Source organism: Vicugna pacos, chromosome 9 (assembly GCF_048564905.1).
Source record: "Vicugna pacos chromosome 9, VicPac4, whole genome shotgun sequence".
Classification (NCBI taxonomy): Eukaryota; Metazoa; Chordata; class Mammalia; order Artiodactyla; family Camelidae; genus Vicugna; species Vicugna pacos.
Genome location: NC_132995.1, coordinates 55,755,259 through 55,782,298, shown reverse-complemented (window position 1 = coordinate 55,782,298; position 27,040 = coordinate 55,755,259). Strand labels below are relative to the sequence as shown.

The window sequence follows — 27,040 nt, the reverse complement described above, 5'->3', positions numbered from 1 at the left end:
ATATGCATGTGAGTTTATTTCTGGACTCTATTCTGTTCCATTAGTCTTTATGTCTGTCTTTATGACCGTATCATACAATTTTTTTAAACATTTTTTATTGAGTTCCAATCATTTTACAATGTTGTATCAAATTCCAGTGTAGAGCACAATTTTTCAGTTATACATGTACATATGTATATTCATTGTCACATTTTTTTCTCTGTGAGCTACCATAAGATCCTGTATATATTCCCTGTGCTATACAGTATAATCTTGTTTATCCATTCTACATTTTGAAATCCCAGTCTGTCCCTTCCCACCCCCTGCCCCCTTGGCAACCACAAGTTTGTATTCTACATCTGTTATTCTGTTTCCGTTTTGTATTTATGTTTTGTTTTTAGATTCCACATATCAGCGATCTCATATGATATTTGTCTTTCTCTTTTTGGCTTACTTCACTTAGAATGACATTCTCCAGGAACATCCATGTTGCTGCAAATGGCATTACGTTGTCGGTTTTTATGGCTGAATAGTATTCCATTGTATAAATATACCACTTCTTCTTTACCCAGTCATCTGTTGATGGACATTTAGGCTCTTTCCATGTCTTGGCTTTTGGAAATAGTGCTGCTATGAGCATTGGGGTCCAGGTGTCATTTTGAAGTAGGGTTCCTTCTGGATATATGCCCAGGAGTGGGATTACTGGGTCATATGGTAAGTCTATTCCTAGTCTTTTGAGGAATCTCCATACTGTTTTCCACAGTGGCTGTACCAAACTGCATTCCCACCAGCAGTGTAGGAGGGTTCCCTTTTCTCCACAGCCTCTCCAGCATTTGTCATTTGTGGATTTTTGAAGGATGGCCATTCTGACTGGTGTGAGGTGATACTTCACTGTAGTTTTGATTTGTATTTCTCTGATAATTAGTAATATTGAACTTTTTTTCATGTGCCTATTGATGATTTGTATGTCTTCCTTGGAGAATTGCTTGTTTAGGTCTTCTGCCCATTTTTGGATTAGGTGGTTTGTTTTTTTCTTATTCAGTCGTATGAGTTGCTTATATATTCTAGAGATCAAGCCTCTGATGGCTTCATTTGCAAAAATTTTCTCCCATTCCGTAGGTTGTCTTTTTCTTTTTACTTATGGTTTACTTTGCTGTGCAGAAGCTTGTAAGTTTAATTAGGTCCACAAGAGTGGTTCAACATATGCAAATCAATCAATGTAATACATCACATCAACAAGACAAAGGACAAAAACCACATGATCATCTCAACAGATAAAATTCAATACCCATTTATGATTAAAAAAAAACTCACCAAAGTGGGTATAGAAGGAACATATCTCAATATAATAAAAGCTATATATGACAAACTTACAGCCAGCATAGTACTCAATGGTGAAAAACTCAAATGCTTCCCACTAAAATCTGGGACAAAACAAGGATGCCCACTATCACCACTCCTATTCAACATAGTCTTAGAAGTCCTAGCCACAGCAACCAGGCAAGAGAGAAATAAAAGGGATCCAAATTGGAAAAGAAGAGGTAAAAGTGTCACTGTATGCCGATGACATGTTACTATATATAGAAAACCCTAAAAGGTCCACACAAAAACTACTAGAGCTGATCGAAGAATTCAGCAAGGCAGCAGGTTACAAGATTAACGTTCAAAATTCAGTTGCATTTCTTTACACTAATGATGAATCAACAGAAAAAGAAAGTAAAGAAACAATCCCCTTTAAAATAGCACCCAAAGTAATAAAATACCTAGGAATAAATCTAACCAAGGAGGTGAAAGAATTATACATAGAAAACTATAAACCACTGATGAAGGAAATTAAAGAAGACTTTAATAAATGGAAAGATAGCCCATGCTCCTGGATGGCAAGAATCAATATTGTTAAAATGGTCACACTGCCCAAGGCAATCTACAGATTTAATGCAATCCCTATCAAATTACCCAGGACATATTTCACAGAACTAGAACAAATCATAATAAAATTTATATGGAACCACTAAAGACCTAAAGTTGCCAAAGCATTACTGAAGAAAAAGAAAGAGGCTTCAGGAATAACTCTCCCAGACTTCAGACAATACCATAAGCTACAGTCATCAAGACAGCATGGTATTGGTACAAAAACAGACATATAGACCAATGGAACAGAATAGAGAGCCCAGAAATGAACCCACAAACGTTTGGTCAACTAATCTCGACAACGGAGGAAAGAATATACAATGGGATAAAGACAGTCTCTTCAGCCCATGGTGTTGGGAAAACTGGACAGCAGCATGTAAATCAATGAAGCTAGAACACTCCATTACACCATACACAAAAATCAACTCAAAATGGATCAAAGACTTAAACATGAGACAAGATACAATAAACCTCCTAGAAGAAAATATAGGCAAAACATTATCTGGCATACATCTCAAAAATGTTCTCCTAGGACAGTCTACTCAAGCAATGGAAATAAAAGCAAGAATAAACAAGTAGCACCATACTATTTTTATTACTGTAGCTGTGTGGTAAGTTTTGACATTGGAGTATAAGGCCTCCAGCTTTGTTTTTCTTTCTCAAGATTGTTTTTGCTATTTGGGAACTTGGAGATTCAGTATGAATTTTAGGAGTTTTATTTTTGTATTTCTGAAAAAAAAATGCCATTAGGATTTTGACTAGGGATTGCATTCAATCTGTAGATCACTTTGGGTAGCATAGCTATTTTAATAATATTATGTTCTCCAATCTATGAATATAGAATGCCTTTCCATTAATTTGTATCTTTAATTTCTTTTAACAGCATTTTGTAGTTTTCAGTGTACCAGTCTTTTGCCTCCTTGGTTCAGTTTATTCCTAAGTATTTTTATGCTATTGTAATTGGGATTGTTTTCTTAATTTCCTTTCCAGATTGTTCACTGTTAATGTATAGAAAGAAGCACAACTGATTTTCATGTGTTAATTTTGTATTCTACAACTTCGTTGAATTTGTTTTTTTATTTCTAACAGGGTTGGTGTTTTAAAAGAATATTTAGTTTTCTACATATACTATTACACTATCAGGGAAAGAGATAATTTTACTTCTTCTTTTCTGATTTGGATGTCTTTTATTTCTTTTTCTTTCCTAACTCCTCTGGCTAGGACTTTAATACTTTGTTGAATAGAAGTCACGAGAAAGGGAATCCTTGCTTTATTCTGATATGAGAGAAAAAGCTTTCAGATTTTCACCATTGGGTATGATGTTACTGTGGGATTTTCATATTCGGCCTTTTAAAAATTCAGATAATTTCCTTCTGTTTCTAGTTTGCTGAGTTTTTATCATGAAAGAGCAGTGAATTTTATGAAATACTTTCTTTGCATTAATTTGAGACAATCATGTGGTTTTTGTCCTTCACTCTGCTGATATAGTATAATACTTTGACTCATTTTTATAGGTTAAGCCATCCTTGTATTTCAGGAAAAAAATCATAGTTGGTCATGGTATATAATCCTTTTAATGTGTGGTTGAATTCACCTTGCCAGCAATTTATTAAGTATTTTTGCATCAATAGTAATCAGAGATATTGGTTTCTCATTTTCTTTTCTTGCAGTATTTTTGTCTGATTTTAGTATCAAGGCTATGTTGGCCTCAAAATAGTTTGGAAGTGTGCCTCTTGACTTCTTTCGAAAAGTTTGAGAACAACTGGCATTAATTCTTCTTTAAACATTCGGTAAAATTCTTCAGCGAAGCCATTTTGTTTGGGGAAAGTTTTTGATTCCTACTTCAATCTCCATGTTAGTTATAGGTCTGTTTAGATTTGTTAAGTTCTTCATGATTCTGTAGATTGGTAGGTTGTATGTTTCTAGAAATTTATCCATTTCTTCTGGCTATTCAGCTTGTTGGGGTATAATTTTTCATTGTAGTCTCTTATGATCTTTTTTTAAGCTTTCTGTGGCATCTACTGTAATATCTTCTTTTCTTTCTAATTTTATTTATTTTAATGTTCACTCTTTTTCTCAGTCCAGCTAAAGTCTGTCACTTTTGTTAATCTTTTCAAAAAGTAAGTCTTAGTTTCATTGATTTTTAATTGTTTTTCTATTTTCTATTATGTTTATTTGGCTCTAATCTTCATTATTTACTTCCTTCTGCTAATTTGGGGTTTAGTTTTTCTTTTTCTAGCTCTTGGAGATATCAAGCTAGGTTGTTTGTTTGAGATCTTTCTTCTTTAATAATGTAGGTAATACTATAAAATTCCCTCTTCATATTGCTTTTGCTGCATCCCTTAAGTTTGGTGTGGTATACTTTAATTACTATTTGTATTGTTATCTAATTTCCTTAGTGATTTTTTTTATCTATTTATTGTTTGTTCAAAAGTGTGTTGTTTAGTTTCAAGATAACTGTGAATTTTCCATTGTTCCTTTTGCAAATGATTTCTAGTTTCATTCCACTGTGGTTGGGAAAAAATACTTGGTTTGATTTCAGTCTACTTAAATTTGTTAAGACTTGTTTGTGCCTAACATGTATCTATATTCAGGAATGCTCCATGTACACAGAAGTATGTGTTTTCTGCTATTAGTGGGTAGAGTGTTCTGTAAATGCCTGTGAAGTTCATTTGATCTATAGTGCTCTTCAAGTCCTCTATTTTCTGATTGATCTTTGTCTGGCTGATCTATTATTAAAAATAGGTATTGAAATCTGCTACTATTGTCGTGTTAGTTATCCAATTTTGTCAATATCTGCTTCATACATTTAGGTTCTCTGCTGCTAAGTAAATAAGTATTTATGATTGTTATATATTCTCGGTAAATGGACCATTTTAGCCTTATATAATGTATTCTTCGGTCACTTGTGACAGTGTTTGACTCAAAGTCTATTTTGTCTGGAAGTATGCCCACTCCTGATCTCTTTTGTTACTATTTGCATAGAATGTCTATTTCCATCCTTTTATTTTCAGCCTACACATGTCCTTATATCTAAAGTGAGTATCTTGTAGTAGCACCATCATCATTACAGAATAGAAGTTTTCTCCCATCTGCCTCTTAAAGAACACAATTTAGACATTCACCTACAGAGAAGAGAGCCTCTGTGGAAGTCCAGGAGTCCAGTGGAAAACATGGGAGCAAAAACTTCTGAGAAGAGGATAAAAGGAACAGTTTTACTTTACCTGCATCACCCCTCCCCCAAGGCAACACAGCTAAGTGTCAAGAGAGACTTTCTCAGCCCATGATATCTGCCATGGGGGAAAGTGAGAGCATGTAAATAAATGCCCAGCTTCCTCTGCTATACAGGTCACTGCCAAAGAGATACAATTCTTTCTTGCCCTGTCCAGAATACTGAGGCGTGCTGCATGACTAAAGGGCAAGGAGTGGCTAGGAGAGCTTTTGAAGCCATCAAAGGGATGCATATTCTACTAACATTGTCACAGACTTCATCAGGAAGCACCCCCATAAGCTGCTGGGGAGACCTCAACTGTGGATATCTCTAACTGACCCACATGCTCCCCCAAAGATTTTCATGCCTCATCTACACACCTCTGTACACCCTGGCCAGCTGTGTATGCCTGCTCTTATGAGGAGCAAGAGCAAACATTTGTAGACGGCCAGTGAGCATGCACAGAAAACTGGCCCATCTTGGCAGGACTGAGAGAAACCACACAAACTTCTGCATTCAACACAACCCTATGGAAACTAAAAGGGAGGGTGTCAGCACCCAGCCTGTTTTGTTAGGATCAAGAGAATGCATACAAGCTTAAGAATCCCCCGATTAAGAAGGAACAAAAAGTGTGGAGCAGTCTTTCCCATAGAAAAAGTTTGAGAAAGCCTCAGAATCCCTAATAAAGCTTATGGAATGTATTTCTCCCCCAAAGCCAGTTCGTAAAGACTGGAGGAGGTGGTGCTTTCTCAAATGCAAAGACAGCAGTGTAAGACTTCAAGAGCATGAAAAATCAAATAAACATAACATCACCAAAGCAACATCATAATTTTCGAGTAACAAACCCCAAAGATATGGAGATGTACGAATTTCCCAATAAGTAACTTGAGACAGTTATTTTAAGAAAGTTCAGTGAGTTACAAGAAAACATAAAAAGATAAGTCAATGAAATTGGGAAAACAATATACAAACAAAGTGAAAAGTTTACAGAGAGATAGAAATCACCAGAAAGATCCAAGCAAATTCTAGAGCCGAAGAATACAATGAGTGAAATTTTTAAAAATGCAATACGAAGTATCAATAGGAGACTGGATCAAGCAGAAGAAAGAATATGTGAAGTAGAATACACAATCTATGCATTTTTGAAATCCTCAAAAAGAGGAGGGAGAGGAAGGTACAGAAAACTTATTTAAAGAAATAATAGCTGACTTCCCAAATCTGGGGAGAGATATGGACATCCAAGTTCAAGAAGCTAATAGGTCACCCCAAAATTTCAACCCCAAAACAATATTCTCCAAGTCACATTATATAAACTATTATCCAGGACAAAGAAAGAACTTCAAAAGCAGCAAGTGAAAAAAGTTTCTCACATACAGTGCGAAAGTTGGTTTCTCCACAGAAACCATGTAGGACAGGAAAGAGTGTAATGATATATTCAAACTGCTAAAAGTTCGCGGAAAAAAACCTGTCAAACAAGAATACTTTATCTAGCAAAGTACTCCTTCAGAAATGTAGAAGAGATAAAGACTTTCCCAAAAAACCAAAAGCTGAGGGGATTCATCACCACTAGACCTGCCTTACAAGAAACGCTGGAAAGAGATCTTTAAGATGAAATGAACAAATGTGAATCACCCACAGGAAAACACATGGAAATATAAAACACACTGGTAAAGGTAAGTATACAGTCAAATTAAAAATACTGTAAGACTGTAATCTGGTGGTATGTTAAGCACTTAACTCTAGTATAAAGGTTAAAGGACAAAACTATAAAAATAAATATAGCTATAATAATTTGTGAATGCATAGACAATATAAAAAGATACCAGCTGCACAATAAAATATAAAATTTTGAAAGGTGGAGGATAATAAAAGGATAGAGTTTTTGTATGTAACTTAAGTTTAATTGTTACTACATAGAGGATTACATCCGTATGATATTTTATGCATGCCTAATGGTAACCACAAAGCAAAAACCTACAGTACATATACACAAAAGCTAAAGGGAAGGAAATCAAACAAAGCAAAAGAGGAGTAAAAAAACAAGGGAACTACAAAATGCCATAAAACAATAAGATTGTATTAGTCTTTACCTAACAATAATTACTTTGAATATAAATGGTTTAAATTCTCCAATCAAAAGGCATAGAGTACCTGAATAATTTTTAAAAAAAAGCAACAATATACTCCCTACAAGAGTCTCATTTCAGCTTTAAAAACATATATAGTCTCAACATGAAGGGATGGGAAAAAAAAAACTTCATGCAAATGGAAACCAGAGGAGAGTAAGGTTGCTATGCTTACTTCACACGAAATAGGCTTTATATCAAAAACTGGAAGAAATGGATAAATTTCTAGAGGCCTATAAATAACTAAACTAAATCATGAAAAAGTGGAAAATCTGAACAGAAGAATTTTTAGTAAGGAGACTGAATCAGTGACCAAAAACTTTCAGCAAAGAAAACCCCAGTACCACATGGTTTCACTGATGAATTCTATGAAGCATTTAAAGATAAATTAATTCCAATCCTTCTCAAAGTCTTCCATAAAACTGAAAATAAAGGAATACTCCCAAACTCATTTTATGAGGCCAGCATTACCCTGATACCAAAGGCAAACAGAAAAAATTACAGAACAATATCCCTGACGAATATAGATGCAAAAATACCCTCAAAATGCTAGCAAATCAAATTCAACAGCACAATAAAGTTTATGTACCATGATCAAGTTGGATTTATCTCTGGATTGTAAGGATGGCTCAACAGATGCAAGTCAATCACTGTAATACAACACATTCATAGAATGAAAGATAAAAATCGTATGATCAACTCAATAGATGCAATAAAAGTATTTAAAAAAATTCAACATCATGATAAAAACTCAACAAACTAGGAATAGATGGAACATACCTTGGCATAATAAGGGCCATATAAAACAATTCCACAGTTAACATCATACTTAATAGTGAAAAGTTGAAACCTTTTCCTCTAAGATCAGGAGTAAGACAAGGGGACCTATCCTTACCACTCCTATTCAACAGATTAGTAGAAGTTCCAGCCAAAGCAATTAGGCAAGAAAAAAAAAAAAGCATCCAAATCAGAATGAAAGAAGTAATATTGTCTCTTACTGCAGATGATATGACCTTCTATGAAGAAAATCCTTAGAACTTCCTGGTTTCAAGCTGTATTACAAAGTTATAGTTATTTAAACAGTATGGTACTCACATAAAAATAGACACACAGATCAGTGAAACAGAAGAGACAACTCAGAAAAAAAAACATACACATACATGGCCAACACTAATATTCTGACAAAGGAGTCAATGTGGAAAGAACAGTCTCTTCAACATACGGTGCTGGGAAAGCTGGATAAACATTCAAAAGAATGAACCTGGACACCTATCTTATACCACTGACAAAAATGAACTTGAAATGGACTCTACACTTAATGTAAGGCTTGAAACTATAAAACTCCTACAAGAAAACATAGGGAGTAAGCTCTTTGGCATTGGTCTTGGTGATGATTTTTTGGTTACGACATCAAAAGTTCAAGCAGCAAAAGCAAAAACGTTATTAGGTGGGACCCACATCAAACTAAAAAGCTTCTGCACAGCAAAAGGAACAATCAACAAAGTGAAAAGGCAACCTACAGAGTGGGATAAAATATTTGCAAACCATTTAACTGATAAGGGGTTAATATTCAATATATTTAAGGAAGTAACGTAACTCAATAGAAAAAAAATAATCCAATTAAAATGGGTGGAGATTTTTCCAAAGAAGACATACAAATGGCCAATAGGTACATATAAAGTGTATCTAAGGAAAAACCTCAAAATATTGTATCTGAAGCAACAATGGCAAAATACTTACATTCACTACCTCTGGCTAATAGAAGCATAGATGTTTGATAGTACTTCCACATTTATTTTGCTTCTCTCTCACCAAAGTTAAAAAATTAAAATAAAACTTTGCCTACTGCTTTTATAGAAAAAAGAAAGAGAAGGTAAATGCACTAGTAACTCTCAATTCCTTTCCCTCTCTTCCTACACTGACTACCTTTCTACTGATCTGTCACCAGTGTTTTACAGTAAAGGCGGCCGTTCTTTTTTTTTTTTTTTTTTTTTTTGCTATATCCTGTCATTTCGGTACCCAAAGCCCAACTCTATTGTCATTCTTGAGTTCAAGAGGCCTGAAAACACTGGAACAGCTTTTCACAATAACCCGCTGGCTGGGAAACCTGAGCAAACAAAGAAGGGAGAAAATTAACTCTGGTCTCTGGCCAAAATAATTTGCTTATGATAAACAAAATAGACAATTTCCAGTTCCCACCCCAGAGCAGATTAAGACCACCTGTTGTTAATTCTCTTCAAATATTTGATGGTTCTTATTCCCTTCTGTTTTTCAGTTATGTCATTACTCTTCATTTTTGTTTTAACCCGTACAGCACTATTTGCTTTTCCTTGGCTTTCTACTTTTAGAGTAGCCACTTCTTATTTCTGCCTCTCTCAACCCAAGATTTAGACAGGAACCTAAAAACTTTGTTCTTGTTACTCCTTAGCAAGTGTTCAGCTTAATATGAAGTCTTTCTCTGGCTTTTCCTGGAACAGCTCAGTGACTTCGTTTCTCCTGCACACCCCCAGAGTGGAAGATACTGGTTCTCCCCTACTTCATATACTTGCAACCCCTAAGTAATGCTTCCTCACAACTCCTGTCTGCCTCTTGTATCACTGAGGGGCCCAGCAGGCCAAAGAATGAACTTGTGCTGCCTAAATGAAATGACTACTTACAGAGAAGTAGGCAGATTATGGAGTGAAATAAGGAACATTAAGAAATGCAGAGATCCGCAAAAATGGAAAGGCATTACCATCCCTAGAGGTAAAGAGGCAAAGAAAAGGAACGTTTTTACAGAACCTAGTGAGAGCCTGAGATGTCAGGGAAGGGTTACTCTCCGTAGCTGTAGTCTGGGAAGGACTCAGCTACTACCGGAAATGTTGCTGAAATAAAGGAGCGAGCAGGGAAGAAATAGGGCAACCCGTCTCTTCTTTTGTCCTCCAGTCTCCTTCTCATGCCCTTCTTTGGTCAAACCCACTTACAAGCCAGCCAGAAGGGCACCCAGGTGACACAGGCCTTAGGTGTCAGCCTTCTAGGTCCCCATGCTGGTTCAGTGTGTGTGAGTACTGGTTTTATGGGGGAAGGAACAAACAGAGAATAACCAGCACAACCCTGAAGATGTGAATGCTTCCACCTCCATACAGAAACCCTTCCTCCTTTCAAGCTTGTATGACCTGGCTATGCCACCCTCTGCCACTCCTCAGTGCTGTCATCTGCTTGTCTCACTTTCCACTACAACTCCTGCCATCGTCACTGGCAACCTCACCGTGTGTGTGTGGATCACTCTTCTGACAGTCTAGCCTCAGAGTCGGCTCACCTCCTCAACAGTAGCGGCACGTACCTGTGCCCTGGTCCAGCAACCCAGGGGAAGCCGCTGATCGCAGCCCTGTGTCTCAGCCTGGGGAGGACTGCCCTCCACTAGCACCGAGGCAATGTGCTGCTGATGAGATGTGAACTCCTGCAGCTTCCCACCCCCAAACTTACCTGCATCCTTTCTTCCTCTTCCTTTAGTTTCAAAGAACAGGTTCTTTCTCCTATTCAGAACAAAACACCTAACTCCCTGTGCTCTTTATCAGATCCCTTCCTGTCTCTTTCAGGACTTTGCTCCAGCAGTTACATTCTCTTTCTATTATCACCTTCCACATACACCATATACAGCCCCAAGACCCTCTCATTTAAGAATGAATGAATGTAAAATAATGTCATTGGCAGAACCATGGATAAACCTAGAGATCACCATTCTAAGTGAAGTAAGCCAGAAAGAAAAATACCATGTATCACTCATATGTGGAATCTAAAAAACAAAGGGGGGGAGCACTATGAGCTCATCTACAAAACAGAAACAGATTCGCATACATAGTAAACAATCTTATGTACAAGGGAAAGGGGGTGGGAAGGGATAAATTTGGGAGCTTGTGATTTACAAATGTTAGCCACTATATATAAAAATAGGGCTTTTTTTAAAGTTTCTGCTGCCTAGCACAGGGAGCTATATTCAATATCTTGTACTAACCTTTAACTAAAAAAATATGAAAACATATATATATATATATATATATGTATATGCATGACCGGGACATTGTGCTCTACACCAGAAATCGACATATTGTAACTAACTATACTTCAATTAAAAAAAAAAGAATGACTGAATGAATAAAAAGAAAATGAATACTACCACGATCCAGTATTCCCTTCTAGTTGCTACCTTGCTTCTGTTCTTAGCAAGCTCCTCCCAACTGCTTACACTTCTGTCTCCACTTTCTCATACTCTCTCCCACTAGTCAGTCCTCAGAAATCTGTCTTAGCCCCAATCCCTCACTCAGCTGAACCCATTCCATCAAATAACTACGATTTTCAAAATGCTAAATCCAATAGGCACTTTTCAGTGTCTCTGTGTGGCATCTGACACTGTGGGCTATTTCCATTTCCATTCTTTACTTCTATGAATTCTGACCTCATACCCTCTCTTAGTCTCTTCCTTTCTATGGCTTTTCCTTATTGGTTTCCTTTACTGAATCTACTAGCTATAGCTACTCCTCAAATGTTAGTGGTCCTGAAGATTCTGTCCTTGGCCCACTTCTGTCACTTGACCTAATAATCCTAGTCAATGCTATTCTTCATTGTCTCAGAGTTTCAGCTACCACTGTATAGCAGTAGCTTTCAATTTCCTACCTGTAGCCGAGATCTCACTTCCAAGTTCTAGATCCCACATATTTATTTAACAAATACTTAAATAGTGCTTTTCTGTGTTCTATACACTGAGCTTTAGTAATGTTAATTTAATCCCATAACAATCCAAAACGTTGGTATAGATGAGAGAAACTGAGCCACTAACAGGTTATATCACTTGCCCCAAGTCACGTAACTGGTAATTGACAAGGCAAGGAACTGAACTCAGAGAGTCTGGCTCCAAAGTTCATGTTGTCAACCATTATGCTGTCCTAGTGTTATACAAATTTTTGATGTCTTCATTTTGATGTCCTTTGAGTGTCTCTAATCTAGCATGTCCAAAATTTGATTTATCACCTCTCCAAAAATTGGCTTTTCTCAGTCTAACTAACATCAGATAGGCTAATATTCAGACTCCTTCAGATTGATTTTTTTTTTAGTTATTTGTTCAATATTTAATTAGATAGTGGGAGAACATTATATCTACATTACATCTTTATAATAAAGGGATTTACTATATCCCTTGACAAAATAAAACATTTTGATTTTTTTGAAACTGTCCTTCATTTCACAGTTTTCATCACCCTAAAATATATGACCTGTTGGTAAGGATGAAGTTTCACTTCCATGGATATGGTTAGAGACTTTTATAAATATATTTTAAAGTTTTAATTTTCTGATTTATAAGTCAGCAAAGTATGTTATGGACACTTTTTAAGTAGTAACATTTTAAATAGATAATGTCAAATAAAACAGATGTTATTTGACATGGGTGTTTCTAGACTCAATAGGTCAGACTCTCTGTTCACACATGTGATAGAGTTTTAAAGTAAACCAAATTACTATGGAAATAAACTTTATTAACATGTCAATGAATGTGCTGTCCATCTAAAATCTGTACAAGATTGTAGGTAAATTCATCTTAATGAGCCATGCTAAATTCTTCTAAAACCACAAGCCAGATTTACAAATAAAATTCCTTAGCCCTTCTCCTATAATATTTGAAACAGAGAATCTGTTATAAATAGAATCTTGAGGACAAATAAACCCACTGTTCATTTTTGTAAATTTTCCCTGCAATATAATTTGGTTTCATACTGTGAAATTTAGTGCACTAGGCCACCTAGCAAGATTATAGCAATGTCAGCAATTAGTCAAGTATTTTGCTGTGTGTGCTATAGTGTCAGTTCTGCAAAAAGAACACTTCCAATCAATAGCTTCCAGTAACAAAATCTTGAAAGTAATTTTCTGATATAGCAGAGGTTGAGTGTTGTTTTATTTTCACTTTAAATTCGAGCAAATTCCTACTAGGAGACACAGATTCATGAATTCACTTCCATTCATCAAAGCATAGAACAAGTTCTGAAATTTTAAAAGTCTTGGTAAGTCTTCCCTTCTTTTCTTTAGTTCTTATTAACCAGTCAACCCCTTGACGAGTGTTCGAAGATGTTTAAAGTTTATTCAGACAAACAGAGGTAATAAATCACATGTTCCAGGTAAAGAGCACCCTGCCTACTTTAGTTAAGCTCAGAATTGTAGCTGACAGTAGGTACTGGCCTCAGGGGACTCCTGGTTGCTCTCAGGTCTGGGGACAAGATGCGTAGCTACCCCTTGCAACTTGAATGCATGCTTCCCATCATTCCTCAGAAGAAAGAGGTAGCATCCTTTTTCTTCCACGTGCTATTGAGTTTACTAATAGTGGGACCAGTTTACCCGGAAAACATCAATTTAAGTGGCTGCATGTGGAAACACGAGTTATTAACTGGCACCATAGCTATGATTTATGACAGTGATATTTTAGTATCTTTTATAGATTGATGTCTTAGGCAGCTGCTTACAGAGCTGACCCACCACCTAGCTCTGCATTCTCCTCATTTTTGGACTGTAAAAACTATCTAACCAATGTTTTCCAAAACAGAAATCAGAAAATCATAAAAATTTCTCTCTCTCAATCATCTTCCCAAGTTCAGCATATTCAAGCTTTCAGGCTACCCTGTCACTTGTACCCCAACCTAGATATCTTACTAGGAGTGGCTTTGCATCACTCCTCTCCCCCTCTCTCTTCAACTCTAGCCCCTTGAAGATAGAAAAGTTGTCTTATTCCTCTTTAGCCCCAACCCTAGGGCAATACCTGGCCAATAGCTCATGTTTTTAAAGTAACCATTGAAGAGACAGTCTTTTCTCCATTATATAGTCTTGCTTCCTTTGTCATACATTAATTGACTGTAAGTGTGTGGGTTTATTTCTGGGCTTTCTATCCTGTTCTATTGACCTATGTCTCTGTTTCTGTGCCAGTACCATGCTGTTTTAATTACTGTAGCTTTGTAGTATAGTCTGAAGTCAGACAGCGTGATTCCTCGAGATCCATTCTTTCTCAAGATTGTTTTGGCTACTCAGGGTCTTTTGTGTTTCCATACAAATTTTAAAGTTTTTAATTCTTCTGTGAAAAATGCCATTTGTAATTTGATAGGGATTGCATCTAATCTGTCGATTGCCTTGTGTTAGTACGGTCATTTTAACAATACTGATTCTTCTGATCCAAGAACATGGTATATCTTTACCTCTGTTTGTGCTGTCTTCAGGTTCTCTCATCAGCATCTCACAGTTTTCTGAGCACAGGTCTTTTGCCTCCTTAGTAGGTTTATTCCTAGGTATCCTATTCTTTCTAATGTGATGGTAAATGGGACTGTGTCCTTAATTTCTCCTTCTGATAGTTGATTATTAGTGTATAGAAATGCAACAAATTTCTGTATATTAATTTTGTATCTAGCAACGATACCAAACTCACTGATGAGCTCTAGTAGGTTTCTGGTGGCATTAGGATTTTCTATGTATAGTATCATGTCATCTGCAAACAGTGACAGAGTTTTACTACTTACTTTCCAATTTGGATTCCTTTTATTTGTTTTTCTCCTCACATTGCTGTGGCTAGGACTTCCAAAACTATGTTGAATAAAAGTGGTGAGAGCAGGCATCCTTATTATGTTCCTAATTTCAGAAGAAATGCTTTCAGCTTTTCACCACTGAGTATGATGTTAACTCTGAGTTTGTCATATATGGCCTTTATTATGTTGAGGTATGTTCCCTCTCTGCCCACTTTCTGGAGAGTTTATATCAGAAATGTTGGATTTTATCAAAAGCTTTTTCTGCATCTATTGAGATGATCATACTGTTTTTACTTTTCAGTTTGTTACTGTGGTGTATCACATTGATTGATTTGTGGACATTGAAAAATCCTTGCATCCCACTTGACCATGGTGTATGATCCTTTAAATGTGTTGTTGGAGTCAGTTTTCATGTATTGTTGGAGTCGCTTTTCCAGTGTTTTGTTGAAGAAAGACAGCATGGTGAATGAGTCCATCTCTGAGCTGGCACTAAGAAAATGGTACAGAAGATGATTTTCAGCATAGAGGAGCATAGCATAGTTATTTGAAAATAAATCTAGATATAGAACATTAAAATAACCACAGCATCTCTTTCAAAGATCAGGATATCAACAATAAGTGACAAATATCACTTTGGGGATGATTCACCATTAACAACATGTAAAATACAGCTACCTGCCTTTAACTTATACTTGGATTGTCCCTAAAATCTGGTTCTTCCAGTTGAGGAAGCAACAACAGATGTTGCGATTCATGGTGCAAAAATGTTAGCCTCTCTCTTCACATATGTGATGGAGCTTTAAAGTAAACCAAAATTATGTAATATACATGGGGAGACAAAAGTGCATCTGTTATCCACTTAGATTCCATAATAAATTCATAACAAATGAGCTGAAGTTTAACAAATTTCAGAACAATAAGACGTAGGCCCAAATTGGGGACTCTTCTTTACTATTTAAACTCTTGTCTCTTAACCAAATTTCTGAATATTTCCATGCCTCGGTGAATATTATGTGTACTTCTTCCCTTCAGAGACAAAGCTTCACAATTTGTATTCCAGGAGTCAGAGTTTCATTGTCTCAAAAATCACATTTAGCTTCATTCATAAGATGTCTATGGCTGTTTTGATACAGTCTTACAAGGACCTTTACTAATGTTTTTGAAGGTTTCTGAAAAAGCTCCCTGACTTTATGTACAGGGAAAACTGAAAGCCTCAATGTACCCATGATTTTTCAGTATTTCCTTGCTGCTTTGGAACTGACCTGCTTTATGTGTGAGGATTTGAAATGCTCAGGGAAAAAGTTCTCTCTAAATGTAGCTTCCCTCTATTCTCATGAGAATGTCTCCACCTTGGAACTAGATTCAAATTTGGAAACATAACATGGTGATTTCTATCTTGCTTCTTTTTCCTTTGGTTCTTTCTTTTCCCTAATTCATTTTGTATCAAATGCATATTCTGGTTTCTTATCCTACATGATATTTACTCTCGTTTTTTTTTTAACCACTATCTAGTTAGCTTCAGATCTATTTTCTTTGCTAGAATTTACTTGTAAATAACTTAACTGAGAAATTATACTAATTAGAATACATAACTTCTTAGAATATTATTGCATACTGTTTTATAAACATTGAAGACAGGAACACTAAGGCATTTTACTCTGCTGTAAATAATAGAAAAACTATTAAAATGGAATATATTTATAACAAGAAGTCTAGAGATAGTCATATCTCTAGTTCCAGATTGCTACCAAGGAACCGGGATTATTCAGCTTTCTACTTTATCAACCTTTGTGTATCAGAGTGTGCTAGGCTATCCTGCTGTGACAAATAAACTATGATGCCTTAAAAGTTAAAACAAAAAAAATTGTTGAAGATGAAGCAGTCATTTGGAAACCAAGGTTCCTTCCATCTCACCCTCAGCATGTAGTCAAAGTCATAGAAGAAGGGAAAAAAGCATGTGGAAGATCATGCATGGGGGGTGGGGCAGGGAACGGCCAGGGGTAGAAGCATGGTACAACATTTGCATCCATATTCCTTTAGCCAGAACAAAATCACATGGTCTTCTTTTATATCTCATTGGTCACATGATTACTTCTAGCAGCAAAAGAGTCCAGAACACATAACTTCACTGAGAAAGAGTAAGAGAAAGATATTTGGTAGATAATCAGCAATATCTACCACAGGTATAAAATGTTGAATAACGTATAGTCTCAGCCCTTCATGCGTTTTTATTACAAAATGGGAGCTATGCTACATCAGGAGTGCTACAGCAGAGATTTCAGTAAGATACAGTAGGAATTCATAACACTGAGCAGCTAACTCTTTTTAGAGGACTTAGAGAAGGAGTCTCAGAGAATATAAAATTTGAATTGGATATTAATGAAAGGTTAGGACTCTGTTAAGAAATATAGATGAGGAGTAGGATGATGTCACATTATAATTAGACTTCTATTCTTTGCAAACGAATTATTAAGGCACTGGAAAATCATCAGGAAATTTTCAACAAGGGTGACAGGACTGGCTTTATCATTGAGTAGTTGGTGCTAAGCACGGACTATGTAACCTTACAGTTTCAAACCTTACAGAGGGGTCACATTTCAATTATGGGAAAGCAGTGATGCAGGAAGAGGAAGAAAGGGGTATAGGGCAGGGATGCTGAGACCTGTCTCACCTCTGAGGGCTCTGATAATGAGAGTTGGTTTAGTTTGCCCCCTAGACCCTAAGATGTGTCCATCTAGCATCCGATGAGACAGTTCTTGGAATACAGCCTCTGATGTTCCCAAGATGACCCCTGCGTTTTGATAATTAAAGCCTAAGAATAATTCCTTTCCTACCAGCCGAAGTTCAACTCCATGAAACTTTCATCCATTGATTTTAGTTTTATTTTCAATGGTTAATCTTTTTGAAGGTCATGGTATTCTTTGGAAATATAAAGAATGGCTATGAATATTTCCCCCCAAAAAAGTATGCATATATACAAAATTTACATGTAATTTCATGGATTTGAAGGACTCCTTGGACTCTTTCCATAGATGCCCAAATCAAGCACCTGTGCCCTATAGGAACTCAAATAAAAGCCTACCTACACATCTATATTACAGTTTCTCAAATATTTGAAAACAGCTTATTCTTCTTTGCTTAATTTGCCAAACACTGACAAAGCCTTCCTATGTTCCAATACTGTTCTAAGCACTTTATTACTATTAATTCATTTGATTCTCTTAACATTATAAGGTAGGCATTATTATTTTTCCCCTTTCACAAATGAGGAAACTGAAGGACAGAAGAGGTAAATAACTTGCCTGAGGTCACACAGCTACTAAGTGGAAGAACCAAGATTTGAAAGTAGACAATTTGACTTCTGAGCCTATGCAATTAACACTATGACAATGTAGTTCTAAGATACAATAGTTTTAAAACATAGTTTTAAGATACAGTCTTATTTCTATGTATGTATCCCAAGAATTGTTTCATCTGATGCTGGGTGAACACATCTTATTGATGTTTAGTTTGGAAAAGAGAAGTCTTAACTCCTTTGACTATGTTTCTATTTCAAAAATGTTACACCCCTCGTTCTTTTCTAGACAATGTAGTTTGACAATGTCCCTTTAAAATGTGTTGCCCGGTTCCAAACTTATAAACGTACTGGTGTGGCATCACACTGGGTCAGCTCTTTTGACAGCCACTAAGGGGTCATTTATGCTGGGTGTGGGGGAACAGGATAAAGGAGGAGGCCTATGGGTCTCCACCTTCACACTGTTCTGGGTCCTCTGGGCTAGGGCTACCAATAGTCCTGGGAAGGATATATCTGCAAGACTTTGTCATGGAATATCCCAGGCAAAGTCACGCATGGATTCTTTTCTTCTCAGAAGGAAACCTATCCCAGGCTCCAAGTAATCATCCCCAAGAGAATTAAGTGGTCCCTAATTAAGAACAATACTACTAAATCCTCGCCTGAACCACAAAATAACCACATTTCAGGAGTCTACACCCCTAAAAGGAGAAGGACTGTTAATCTATGCTGACACCTTTAGCTTGATTTTATTTTATTAGAAGGATTTTATAGCGGTTATTATCTCCTGGTTTACATAATCCTACACTTCCCTTAAGGCAAATGTGAATTGAGATTCATTGGAGTTTGAATTTACAATCCAATGCAGCTGGCGGTGCTAGGACTCAAATTCAAGACCACAGACCACCACACTAGTAGATACATATTTGGAAAGTTGGGGGTTGGTGGGGAGTTGCTGGGATGTGATCCATCAAATTGTCTGAGGTGAGGTGTTTGGGAATTTGTACTACAAGCGAATCTAAACTTCAACTAATTTGACTTAAAGGTTCCGTGACCTCTCTTAAGTGGGAGACTCCCTTGCTCCGGCGTACTTACCCTCCATCTTTGTCTGTTGCTAATAATTTAGCCAGCGACAAGGTATGCTTAAAGATCAACTTTTTTCTGCTACAAACATGACTTCAGTCCAAGCATTTAAGCACCTGAACTCAAGTGAGGATAATAAATGTCAAAGGAATATTTATAGCTTGGTATATGGAGACTTTCCAGGTCCCTGTTCTGCAATAACACAGATCCATCTGGTAAGGGCATTAGAGTTGTGTGTTGTTGCCTTTTTTCTTTCCAAGATGATAGGTTCTGAAAATAGAAAAACTGCAGCATGCAAAGACTGACATTGATTTTAACCCTTTCCTACTCAAATAATTATTGAATTAGGAGTTAATTACCAAGGGCAAAGTTTCTCTACAATTGCTGGCTATTGGATGCAAGCCCAGAAGAAACCTTAGCTCAGTCTTATATAAGCCCCTGTCATCATCGTGCTGATCGATCTACCTAAGGATTTACTGTATACTTGTCAGACTTCAGGGACCTGGGGTTAGTCCACTCCCTAATCTATCGTTGGGATTATGATTGTTTTTACTGCTATACCATAAACATGGTTACCACCGGTACTATCATAAACTAATGTATTTCTGTCCTGAAGTCTGAGAAAGAGAACCTTTAAACACCTACAAAGTGAGTTTATATGTATTCGTAGGGACGTTATTTAATTCCTCTTCTCCAATTGGCAAGGGTGGGAAGAGCCTCTCCGGTTCCTTTCCATCTGTGTGCCCCAACCTAGAGAATTTCCATAAAGCTGACTGAGAGCCAGTTAGCTGCAAAACGAGAAATTCTGTGTATTTGTTGATATTAACACTAGAGTACAAGTCTAAAGAACACAATAAAGTGGAGGAAGAATGATCTCTCTTCTGTGACTAATAAATGGATATTCTCTGCAGCACGAAAGAATAGAAGACTGTATGTGAGGGAGTGTGTCTCATGTTACAACTGGGCTTGTTCTGAAATAGTATGCAAATTAAATTTTGCACAACACATTTTCCCTTCTAGCAGTTTCAAGAGTGCACCATTTCTAGACCATCAACTGGCATTTTCTTCTCTTTTTAAATTTAAATTTACTTTTAGTTTTACAAAGAAACCAATTGACGTGTTGAGTTAGCCATGCTCAGCAGGTAGTGGCACACTATTATTACTGGTGTGCAAAAGGCATTCCTCTTGCTTTATCGATTAACCTATTCCCTTTTCATTCTCATTCTGTACTCCCATGTCTGGCTCTCACTGTACAGTCAACTCCCCTCATATGCTTGATTTTAAACCTTTTCTTTATATAAAGTTTTGGAAGATGGAAAGGGTTGTTAGCATGCATGTCATTTAATTTACACTACTGGTGTTGTGCTAGAGATACCGGCTCGCTTACCTTTTTTTTACTCAACAGTATAGTTTTAAGATATAACCTTATTTCTATGCATATATCCAGCATGTGGCTTCAGGTTTCTGCCAAGTACTACATGGTCTGCATGTACCTTGTGTTAATACTCCCTCAGGGTTGGGACGCAGACTGCTATCATCTTCCTACTGCCACAGAGAACACTATGATAAACAGTGCTTTGAGCTTCTATTTGTGCTCTATCCAATAATAAAAGCCTTTAAGCAAATACTCAGGTGCATTGATAGAGTCCCTAACTAAGAAAACATGCAGAATCCTATTGAAAACTAGGTCATATGGTTATTTCTATTATGCAAATAATTAGCTTAATATGTTTGTGGTATAAGTTTCATGTCTGCACTTACATACATTTGACTTCCATAAAGATAAAACATCTATATGAAGCAGTCTGGACATTCCTCCAGCTCAGTGGGCTTAATGCTTTGCTCTCTTTCATTTAAACTGTCTCAAGTAATCAGCTTTCTTCTCTGAGATAGTGTATCCCAGGCCAATAGATATGACTTCCTGAAGGTCCTAACATTTGGCTTACATTTTCCTTTTCTTAAATTGATCTCAAAAGAGTGATCTCTTCAGGCCAAATCTCTCCCTAAAGAAATTAGCAGTGTATAAGGTTAGCTAAAATGGCAGATTCATAGTAAGAACTCTGTGTAACTATTTGTGTTCAGGAATAGGCAATAGTAGAGGAAGGTAAGACAGCTTTGCAGATGTCCCCACATGGACAAGCGGGGGCTAGATTTTTATGATGGGTACTTAGTAAGAATTAATGTTGAGTCTATTCATTTTTTGTGCTAAAGGTAATATGAAGTCTGAGAAGGAGATGGATGAAATTGTCATGTGGTGGGGGAATACAATGCTTTAACTAACCAATGTTTACTGAATATTTATTATATTTGAGGCACTGTGATAAGCAATGGGACAGAAGAATGTGGGATGTAAGCAGTTATAAAACATTTATAATTTTAAGATTATACTACAGTGGAGGTTCTGACATGTAAATAATAGGAGGGGATAAGACTGCAGAAATCCAGCAATTCAGTTCAACAAATATTTACTGAGTTTCAACCAAGTACAGGGCTCTTGTTTTAAACTTTCATCAAATAAACACAGATGACTTCAGTACCATCCCTCACAATCTGCAAGAGGTGGAAAGCAAGAAAATAAATGTGAGTCTTATGGAGAAACACGTAATGAAGAATGCAGAAGGAGAAAAAAGTCAGTATCACCTAGAAGAGTAAAGGAAAAGCCTCCTATGGAAGACGGTATGTGACCCAAGTCCTGAACCTTGAGTGTGTTAAGAGGGGAAGAATTCCTTGTAAAGCAAGATCCTGGAAGGGGAAACAGTCTCATGATTAGGGAAACAGTAACTAATTCGGTAAAACCATCTGGGTTCAAATTCTAGCTCTACAGCTTACTCGTCTACAATCATCAGCATGCGTCACTTTCCTCATCCATCAAATGGACATAATAGGAGTTCCTTCCGAAAGGACTTTGAAACGTAATTTGAAAAGAAGATAGCAATGTAAAATTATGGATATTGTTCCTGGAATATAGTAAGAGCTCAATAAAGGTTAGTATGGAGCCGCCCGCCACCCTCCGGTGCCCGCACCCGCGCCCGCACCCTGCCTGCCACCGGCTCCGAACTGCCGCGCCCACTGTCACTGCCCGCCGCACAGGAGCGGGGCACAGAGCCGCCACCGCCACCGCACGGGGAGCTGCAGTACTTGGGGCAGATTAAGCACATCCTCCGCTGCAGCTCCCGGAAGGATGACCGCATGGGCACCGGCACCCTGTCGGTGTTCAGCATGCAGGCGCGCTACAGCCTGAGAGATGAATTTCCACTGCTCACAACCAAACGTGTTTTCTGGGAAGATGTTTTGGAGGGATTGCTGTGGTTTATCAAGGGATCCACAAACGCTAAGGAGCTGTCTTCCAAGGGAGTGAAAATCTGGGACGCCAGTGGGTCCCGAGACTTCTTGGACAGCCTGGGATTCTCCACCAGAGCAGGAGATCTAGGCCCGGTTTACGGCTTTCAGTGGAGGCATTTTGGGGCCGAATACAAAGATATGGATTCAGATTATTCAGGCGAAGGAGTAGACCAGCTGCAGAAGGTGACTGACACAATCAAAACCAACCCTAATGACAGAATCATCATCATGTGTGCCTGGAATCCAAAAGATCTCCCGCTCACGGCCCTCCCACCCTGCCCTGCCCTTTGCCAGTTCTACGTGGTGAACGGTGAGCTGTCCTGCCAGCTGTACGAGTGGTCGGGAGACATGGGCCTGGGCATGCCCTTCAACATCGCCAGCTACTCCCTGCTCACCTACATGATTGCACACATCACAGGCCTGAAGCCAGGTGACTTTGTACACACTTTGGGAGATGCCCACATTTACATGAATCACATTGAGCCGCTGAAAATGCAGCTTCAGCGAGAACCAAGGCCTTTCCTGAAGCTCAAAATCCTTCAAAAAGTTGAGAAAATTGATGACTTCAAGGCTGAAGACTTTCAGATTGAAGGCTACAATCCTCATCCGACTATTAAAATGGAAATGGCTATTAAAAGTGCTTTTAAAGGAGTTGTTTGAAGCATATTTACACCCAGGTAAAAGTTCACTTTGCTCTAAACTGGGTCAGAAACCTGTTGGTGACCTGTCAGTTACTATTCATTAACTTTTAAGTATGTTGCCACTGGCAGATAGAACTGTGCTGATTCTCTTAAGTAGTAAAAAGGCCTCAAGTTTGTTTAACTCGCTGAGGATGTATGAAAATGTCCAGATTACGAATACAGTCAGGAAAGAGAAAATTTATGTATCTTAACAAAAACATGTACATGCATTCAAAACCATACTCAAACTTTATAATGTTTTTTATGAAGATGGTCTGTGAGTTTCAAGAATTATATAAGCTATTCCCCCAAATTTCAGCAAGCTAAAAAGGCCTAGTGTGGTTATAAACATTTAAAGTTACATTTGTTTTTATATCTTGCTATAATAAGGGTTCTGCAAAATAAATAAATAAATAAATAAATAAATAAATAAATAAATAAATAGATAAATAATAATAAATAATAAATAAATGTATGTATGTATGTTAGTATGCTGATAATAATAACAAAGAATGTATTGGCCATTGGTGAGAGGGTGAAGGGAAGAGAAAGAAAGGGAGTTAGAAACAAGTCTGGAAAGGCAGGCAGAAGCCAGATCAGGGAGGACCTTATAGGCATACTCTGGAGTTTAAAATTTGCTAGGTAGGCCATGGGTGTTGAAAAGGGTTTTAAGGTAAGGAAGAAACATGATAAACTTCAGATTTTAGAAAGAACATTGGCATTAGTATAGAGGATGGATTGGAACAATGAAGATTTAGAGGCAAGGAGGTCAACTAGAAGACTGCTGCAGCGGTCTGTGACCAGGGGAGCTATGAGCACAGAAGTGGGAAGGGAGGTGAAAAGTTTTAAGGATGATTGTGAGACATACCAGATTTGTTCTTTGATTTCACGTAGAAAATGAGGTGGGAGGAGAGGGGAGGATCCTTGAATGATTTCCATTTTTAGTTCTGGTGATTGCCATTCAGTGGTGTCATTCTTCAAAGCAGTAAGAAAAACCAAATAAATCAAGCAATCAATTTTAGAAGAAAGATAAGAAATTCAGAAGTTCAAGTTTTAAACATTTAACTGGTACCATCAAGTGAGCAGTCCAAAGGGCAGATCTGGAAGTCAGGGAAGAGGTCTCACTTGGCGATAAGAGACCTGAAGAGCTTATGGATAGTAACTGAAGCCAGGAGAGTAGATGATCCATAAAGAGATGGCACATGGAATTAGATGTGATGTGCCACTTACAGCACCCTGTGAAACATCAATACTTAGAGACAGGCAAAGGAAAAAGAGCATCAAAAGGAGACTGAAAAGGAAAAAGATACAAATTCAAACATCAATAATGCAAACTCCTAGATGTTACAAAAGCCGAAGTAAGTGGCTTGAGGAAACTGGTGAAGAAGGATGTGGTAGAAGGATGTGGTAGAAGGATAAGGGGTTCAGCAGCCTGAGACAGCTACAAGGATGTGAATGAAGGTATCCATCAGGAGGGCTAGGCTAGGTTGGGAAGGAACACAAGCAAGGTTTGATGCGAAGGGAAATAAGAGCTTAGAGTTAGAGAGAAGGTAAGATTTGTAGAGCTAGAGATTGTGATGAGATCAAAAAATGATAAAGAATGAGACAGTTGAAGGGATACAATATTGCAAGAATAAGCGACAAAGAGAATGTTTAATTTATTATAAAATACTTCACACATTAAAAGAAATGCAAGTAGTGCAATTAATCCTTGAATACCTATCATCCATTTTAAGGAACAGACCAAATCTATGGATTCAAAGTCACTTTGGAACACCCTCTTATTCTATTTCCCCACAAAGGGAAACACTGCTCATCACTTTGTGCTTATCATTCCATTGCTCTTCTTTAAAGCTTTATCACATATATACTTGCACACAAATAATATTGTTTATGTATATATATATTTTGAACTTTTGTATTCCATGATTTATTTCTTTCTTCTATTCAACGTCTGTGAGTTTCACCCATATTAAAATTAGCTATTTGTGCCTTAACATTTTTTCTTCCTCAATCTTGCCAGAGACCTACCTTATTAGCTTCCTCAAAGTAATGTTTGTCTTTGTTGATTATTGTATCTTCATTTTCTATTTCATTATTTTTTGTCCCTCTCATTACTTACATTCTTGTCTTTCTTTGTATTTGAATTCTTTCTATTGTTCTTTGTCTAACTTCTTAATTTTGTATTTAGCTCATTCTTTCAGTCATTTTTTCTCTTCTAATAGAAGCATTTAAGGCTAGAAATTTCCCTATGAGTAGTATTTTCACTGCATCCCACAAGTTTTGTTCTTCAGTATATCTTCGTTGTCATTAATGTCATTATTGTCAAAGGAAAAAAGTCTATTTGATATCAGTTCTTTGAAATTTACTGAGAATTGCTTTGTCACTGGTACCTCGTGAATTTTCATAAAAATAATTATGTTCTTGAGAAACTATATTCTCAAAATGTGGAGTGGAAGTTTCTATATGTATTCCTTACATAAATTGTTTATTGTCTTTTTCAGACCTTCTAAATCATTATATTTGCCTTCTTAACTTTTTATTGTTGTCGCTCAGAGGAGTGGATTTGTCCAGTACTCTTTCTTTCTATTTCTACTTGATCTGTTTTGAAGTTACGTTCTTACCTTTACCAGTTTAGAATGGTTGCATCCGTTTTATCATTTTGAAGTGACCCTCTTTGTTCTTGATCATATTTTTCCTTAAAATGTGTTTGTCTCATATTAATATAGCTATAACAGTTTATTTAAGTATTATCTTACCATTTTTTAATCATAATTTTATTTTCAATATCTTTTTTGGTCTTTATACTTTTAGTGTTTTTTTTAAATATTATTTTTAAATTTTTTAATTGAAGTATACATGATTTACAATGTTTGTACAATATTTTTACAGCATTGCACAATGTTTGTAGTTTCAGGTGTACAGTGTAGTGATTCAGTATTTATCCAGACTATACTCCATTATAGGTTATTACAAGATAATGGGTATAATTCCATGTTCTTTGCAGTATATCCAGTTTACATATAATAGCTTGTATCTATTAATCCCATACCCCTAATTTATCCCTCCTCCTTCGTTCTCCTCTTTGGTAACCACAAGTTTGTTTTCTGTATCTGTGAGTCTGTTTCTGTTTTGCATATATATTCATTTGTATCACTTTTTAGATTCCACATATAAATGACATCATACAATTATTTGCTTTTCCCTGTCAGACTTATTCACTAAGCATAATATTCTCTAGGTCCATCTATGTTGCTGCAAATGGCAGTGTTTTATTCTTTTTTATGGCTGAGTGATATTCCATTGTGTATCACATCTTCTTAATCCAATCATCTGATAGGCATTTGGATTGCTTCCATGTCTAGTGTTTCTCTTTTAAATAGCATATATATGGATTTTGTTATTTTTAACTGAGTATTTTAGCAATTAACATTTGTTGTGATATATTTGGATTATTTTACCAACTTATTCTGTACTTTCTTTTGTTTTTGTTTTTGTTTTTACTTCTCCTTTCATGCATTCTTTTGAATTGACTGAGGTTTTATGTCTGTTTCTTTAGTTTTCTCCTCTTTTGGTTTGGACATTATTTACTTTTTCTATTTTCTTAGCAGTTATCCTTGGAATTTTAAACAGATGGATTACACATAACAAAGTGGAAACCTAATTAGTATACTATCCCCTCTCTAAACAATACAAACAGTGATTGCACACTGTAATTGCTGCCTGACATATTAGTTTTTCAATCCTCTTATTTTATAACTCTTAGTAATTTCAGTCCTTCCGTTTTATTTTTTACTTATCTTTATATATGTTTAGCAATTTATTTTTCATAGTTTCTTTTATATCTCAGACATTCCTTCTGAGACTATCTTCATGAATAA

At 36.7% G+C, this 27,040-nt stretch overlaps 1 protein-coding gene across 1 annotated transcript; it reads left to right on the top strand.

The window, feature by feature from the left end:
* Nucleotides 1–21,464: 21,464 nt before the first annotated feature.
* Nucleotides 21,465–23,174, top strand: LOC102531184 (thymidylate synthase). The gene is made up of 2 exons (XM_072968306.1): nt 21,465–21,486; nt 22,127–23,174. The coding sequence occupies exons 1-2, from the start codon at nt 21,465–21,467 to the stop codon at nt 23,137–23,139; spliced, it is 1,035 nt and encodes a 344-aa protein (XP_072824407.1). The 3' UTR covers nt 23,140–23,174.
* Nucleotides 23,175–27,040: the final 3,866 nt, after the last annotated feature.